The 6211-nt window shown below is 34.7% G+C and overlaps 1 protein-coding gene across 1 annotated transcript; it reads right to left on the bottom strand.

The window, feature by feature from the left end:
- Positions 1 to 3567: 3567 nt before the first annotated feature.
- LOC124924422 (uncharacterized mitochondrial protein AtMg00810-like) lies at positions 3568 to 4005 on the bottom strand. Its single transcript, XM_047464465.1, has one exon. It carries the CDS (start codon positions 4003 to 4005, stop codon positions 3568 to 3570), a length of 438 nt encoding a protein of 145 aa, XP_047320421.1.
- Positions 4006 to 6211: the final 2206 nt, after the last annotated feature.

The raw sequence follows: 6211 nt of genomic DNA, 5'->3' as shown, positions 1-6211 counted from the left end.
TTTTTAAAATTAATTTAAACAACGGATTTCTAAAAAAATAAAATTATGATTTGATTACCCTAAATCCCCGAATTATTTAAATTTTAATAAAAATTAATTATTTTTACAAATAATTTCAAAAGTTGTCAGAAATTATTTAAAATATTTTAAAATAATGTTTTATTTTAAAAAATATTCCTGACACACGAATCTCGAGCTTTTTACGAAAATCACTAGGAGGGTTTTCTGTGAGTTACAAATTGTAATTCAATTCCAAATTCTTTGTTTAAAAAATATACAATAAAAACAATTTGAATATATAGTATATATATTTTATTAAGATATTTGTTTGACACATCCTATTATGATATATCAAGTATCAAAAGTTTTTGTTTAATTGTTGATTCTCATACATAAAATAAATATTGATTCAACATATTAATTACTAAATAAAAAAATATCGGTTTGACGTGTTTAACTTTATAAATTAAAAATAAAACAAAATATTTGTTCGACATTTATCTTCCTAAATTAAAAAAAAATATTATTTCGAAATGTTAATTTACTAAATTTAAGAAATATATATTGGTTTATCATTTTAATTTTTTAAATTAAAAAATAAACATTATCGGTTTAACACGTTAACCACGTGTTGTAAATGATAAAATAATAATATATTTTTGTTTAGAAAAAATAAAAATAAAATTTAAAATTATAATTTTGAACTAAAAAGAGTGGAATTAATAATTATAAAAACACACTAGTTTCAATTCCATTGGAATTCTCCAGTCCATCTTACTCCCATTGCTTTATAAGTGACTCTTTGATGACTAGAAAAGAAACTCTATTCTTTCCAATGTAGTTTCAACCAGTACATGTTTTCATTCCTTACAACAATTTTTCTTCTATTACAGTAGACAATTTAAATTCAAAAAGATAATTTAGTACCTCCACTTTTGTCTGTACATTGTCAAAGTAGATTTTTCATTTGTATGCATGATCTTCAGCCCTTTTTCAATGTTGTTCTACCAGAATTCATTGATTTTCCATGTAGAATTATTTATGATAGTATATGTCTTCAATTTAGGAGTATTCAATAACTTCCTCATTGTTGCAACAAACCATTTGACTATAACTTCATAATCATCCTTCTTGAGTAAATTATAGTCTTGTAGATAGTGAATGTTAAGCTAGATTGTGTGTGTTTTACATTTCTTCTTGATATGTACAACTTCTACTTTCTTAGCATGCATCAGGAGTTTGGTAATTTGGTTTTTAAACCAAATAAATTGTCCCTTTCATATACCCTATCTTTCAAACTCATTTTTCCTCCTCGTTCCTTGCATTATTTCCAAGGTTTTTGAGCAGAATTTGGGTCTTGTTTCTTTAGCACATTTTTATTAATTATTTCTCAGTTATTCTTTAACTTCCTTCTTTGCAGTTTCTTTTGTCATTTAAGAACAAAGTCCTGCACTTTTTTCATCTTGCTTGCTTTTTCCTTTTACTCATATTCCACTGTGACTTCAGAACATGGGATTAAAGTCAGAGCAAACATCTTGAACGACAACCTTGATCAAATTCTAGCCGATGTTTCTTCATTTCGCAACTTATAAACCCTAATGATTTTTCCCTAATATGTCGGTCGTGCTGATCTTGACGAAAGTTTCAAACGTACTGACGATCTTTATTCTAACCACATTTCCCGTAACCGACTATCAAATCATCCGAATCGCGCGACCGTGCTAACTATGCCTACTATGCCGATTTTATTATATATTTTTATAGCTGTATTTTCAATCGCTGTTTCTTGATGCTGAAAATCTGGGAAACTAAACACATGTTATAACAATAAGGAAAATAGAAGTTTGTCTTATAATTGATTTCAGTAATTACTAAAGAGCAATTGGTCGACGTATAACTGTCTTATTGACTAGTCTCTATTTAATACTCTATCTGCCTATCAAAACGATCAAGTTAGCTGAAAATATGAATAATTTAACTATTTCCTTAGTTCTTACTAAAAGATCGATCATGAAGCCTATTTCAGATCAAGAAATTTTGTCATTTATGCATCCCCATTCATCCCCATTCTGAAACATCATTCTTGAAAATCTCAAAATTGCTTTATTATGAAACAGTCCAAAATATTAAGTGAAATTGTCTAGCAATCTAATTTTATAGAAAAATCTTGTATATATATTAGGGTTGATTTCTACTAAAAGTATGGGAGTCGTACTAGTTTCCTACGTGAAATAAACCCTATTTTTCAAAAAGAATAAAATTGTTTGAATGGTTCAGAATAGAGTGTGGAAGTAGAATAAGAACAACTTCACCAATTGAATGTTGTGCAAAGAATGAGGATTGGATCCCGATTAAATGTTATCCAAGACACTTGTTAAAGTTATCTTCACAAATGGAATTACAATGAAATTTATTATGTATATATTTTCTTTTAAAAATAGATTAAGTATCACATCTCATTAAAATTCCATAAATCCTCTACTTCCATTATTAATATATAGGTTTTATTATTTTGCCAAAAGACAATTAAGCTTACTTCATTTATGCAAGGGAAATGTTAATATCCTAAATTTCAATCAACTACAAAAGATATATATTTTTTTTTTTAATTTCCTAGAAAAAGCTAAAACGGATCCCACTTAAATGAAAGCATTTTTAATAGGAATCAAACCTGACAGTCTCTTAAAAAATAATCTTAATCCGAATACAATCATTAATTTTCGAACTTGTATCATACTAAATTTATATACAGATTTACAAATATGGGTCAACACCCGAATGAGAAATCTGACATGAAAAAAGGTGTTTTTAAAATGAAATCAAAGCTGACCTGACGATTTATGTTGACTTTGACTATTGGATCTTCTAAAACAACTATAAAGATATGAAACTCTGATAAATAAATATTTGCTAAAGAGGAAAAAGTCTTGAGAATCTTAAGTGTTGTATATTCAACCTTTACAAACAATCCTTATAAATGAGTAATTAGCTTAGAAACCTATATTAATTATACATACAGGCTAAGCCCACTAATAATAAAATAATTCATAATGGTATAAAAGACAATAAAGGCCTATAACTTTCAATTTTCTGACAATCAATGCTTAAACTCACAATCTCCCCGTAAGCTTGATTTGGTTCGAGATTTTTCACGCCGAGCAGCTCTCGCATCTCTGCAAATTTGACTCTTACTAGTGCCATAATGAGAATATCTACACACTACTCTCTAATACCTATGAACTGTACAACGATCTGTCGATTCTCGACGCATTCACGGATGAAGTGGAACCGAGTGTCGATGTGTTTGCTACGTCCATGAAACACTGGATTCTTCATTAATGATATTGCGGACTTGTTGTCAACATAAAGGGTTACCGACCTCGACTCGCATCTGAGCACCTCGTTCAACAAGTTTCTCAGCCAAAGTCCTTGGCACTACGCTGTAGTAACTTTCATAAACTCTGCCTCACATGAAGATAAAACAACATTTCGTTGCTTCTGAGTTTTCCAGGTGATCAGATTTCCATTGAGATAAAATACCATCCCTCTAGTACTTTTTCTGTCATCTTAGTCACTAGTTAGGTTGCTGTCAATAAAACAAACGAGTTCTTCAACTTCTTGTTCTCTTCTTAACTGAATCCCATAACTCGTCGTTCCCTTCACGTAACGAAGAATATGTTTTACTTCCTGTTGGTGTAGAGTGGTAGACTTCTCCATGTATCGACCCACTATGCCAACTACATAAGAGATATTAGGTCGAGTGTGCGTCAAGTACCTGAGACACCTGATGATACGCCTATACTCCTTCGGATCCACTAAGCTTCCTTCCACATCCTTTTCGAGATGCAACTTTGCTTCCATAGGATACTTGCTCGAGTTACAATCCTCCATTACAAACTGTTTTAACACCTTCTTCGGATAAACTTCCTGCTTCACCTCGATGCTATCTTTCTTCTGGTCCACCTTGATACCAAGATAGTACGAGAGTAGCCCGAGATCACTCATCTCTAATTCCTTCATCATCTATTTTTTTAACTCCTCAACACTATTGATGCTTGATCCTGTCAAAATCAAGTCATCGACGTATACGCCAACAATGAGTACTTCTTCTCCATGGTTTCTCGAATACACAACGTGCTCTTGAGAACACTTCACGAAACCGAGACTCATCCTTCTCTTGTTGAGAAAAGTGTTCCACGCACTTGGTGCTTGACATAGTCCGTAGAGAGCCTTGTATAACTTGTACACCTTGTGCTCTTTATTATTGATGATGAAGCCTTCAGGTTGAGTGACATAAACTTCTTTTCGATGTCATCATTGAAAAATGTTGATTTGACATCAAAGTGGTGAATCTCCCATCCACGATGATCTGTGATGATAAGAATTAACCTGATTGTGTCAAGTTTCGCCACCGGTGCAAAGTTCTCCTCAAAATCATTGCCTTGCTTATGCACAAAGCCATTTTCTACCAATGTCGCTTTGTGCTTGAGGATGTTGCCTTCGCTGTCTCTTTTCAACTTGAAAACGCGCTTTAACTCGACAGTCTTTTGACCGGGTGGTAATTCAGTGAGCTCTCATGTCTTATTATTCTTGATAGACTCGACCTCTTTGTTCATGGCCTCATTCCACAACTCTGTGACTATCGCCTCGTGATATGATGTTAGCTCGTCGATGGTGAATAACAAGAATTCATCAAGATCCATCTCTACTAGTGGTGCCTCCACATAGACATCTCATAGGTTTCCGAACTCCTTGGAATTTTGTACGTTCTTGTTGTTGTCGTTGCACCACTCCCACTTCTTCTCCTCATAGAATATGACATCTCTTCTCACATATATTTTCCCGCAAGATGGATTAGGAAACTTGTGTGCCTTGCTTCCATTTTCAAACTTCACATTTCCGGTAATTTTCTCATCGAGCTCATTGAGCTTCTCTTGATGGCCCGTCATATGGTTGCTTGCTCCATTGTCAAGGTACCACACATCAGTGTGATTACACTCATCGCCACTTGTGAGGAGTTTCTCCATGACTTTCTCTTCATTTAACAACACCACCTCAAATTTCTCCTTGGACGGTTCTTGCATGAACTCTTCGAGGTTTGTCTTCTTCATCTTCAGAAAAAGCTTTCGTCATAGAAGTTAGTGAGGTTTGTATCATCGTCTTCAGAAAAAGCTTTTGTCACTCAGCAAACATTAATGTTGGCTCCTCGTCATAGAAGATAGTGAGGTTTTTCTCATCGTTAGACCTTTTATTAGGGCACTTAGACGCGTAGTGCCCATACTTTTGACAAGCATAACACTTCACTGTGATCTTGTCTTTGCGGGGCTTGGTATCTTCTTGTCGAGGTGAGATTTTTGCACAATCTCACCCTTGACCCTACCCTTTGCCACAACCTCAGTTATCTCCACCGTTGTCGCTGTGGCTCGACGATCAAGAAGAAAAATCGGCTTCTTCGTTTTTCTTCATTCGTAACATCCATTCATCATGCGTGAGCAATAGGTGCTTCTCCTCTTGGTCTCTTTAGCCGCGAAGTCTGTACTCGTGGACTTTGAGACGACCGACGATCTCCTCGACGATCATATTCTTGAGGTCACCAAATTGCTCGATCGCTGTAACAATCTGCATGTATCTTTGTGGTAATGCTCTAAGGAACTTCTTGACATAGAGATCTCTTCCACCTTCTCTCCTAACAAGCGGATACCATTCACGATGGATGTCAATTTCATGGAGAAATCATCCACTAATTCCCCATTCTTCATGTGAATCACCTCGAATTGTGTCTTCATGTTTTGTACTTTTGCCTCCTTGACTCTCTTCACTCCAACATGCATTGTCTTTAGCGTCTCCCACGCTATCTTGACGGAATCCTTCTCAGCCACCATGAGAAGGACGTCCTTAGGGAGTGCTTGATAGATGGCGGCGAGAGCCATTCTATCCATCAGTTCGTCGACATCGTTGAGTATCACGGCTTCCCACACTCCTTGTGCTTGTAATTTACCCGCATCTTTAACGCCCACACTGAGTAGTTACTCTTCGTGAGTAACGTATATAAGAGCGTCACGTTCCATTCTATTCCAATTTTCATTGCCGCCGCATCTCTAGTTGATCTTATCGACGACATGTTCTTCAACCTAGCTCTGATACCAAATGTTGACTTTGACTATTGGATCTTCTAAAAATATTTATGAATATATGAAACTCTGAGAAATAG

The sequence above is a fragment of the Impatiens glandulifera genome, chromosome 2 (genome assembly GCF_907164915.1).
Source record: "Impatiens glandulifera chromosome 2, dImpGla2.1, whole genome shotgun sequence".
NCBI lineage: Eukaryota > Viridiplantae > Streptophyta > Magnoliopsida > Ericales > Balsaminaceae > Impatiens > Impatiens glandulifera.
The sequence above is the reverse complement of the archived record's forward strand: the minus strand, read 5'-3'. Positions and strand labels throughout refer to the sequence as shown.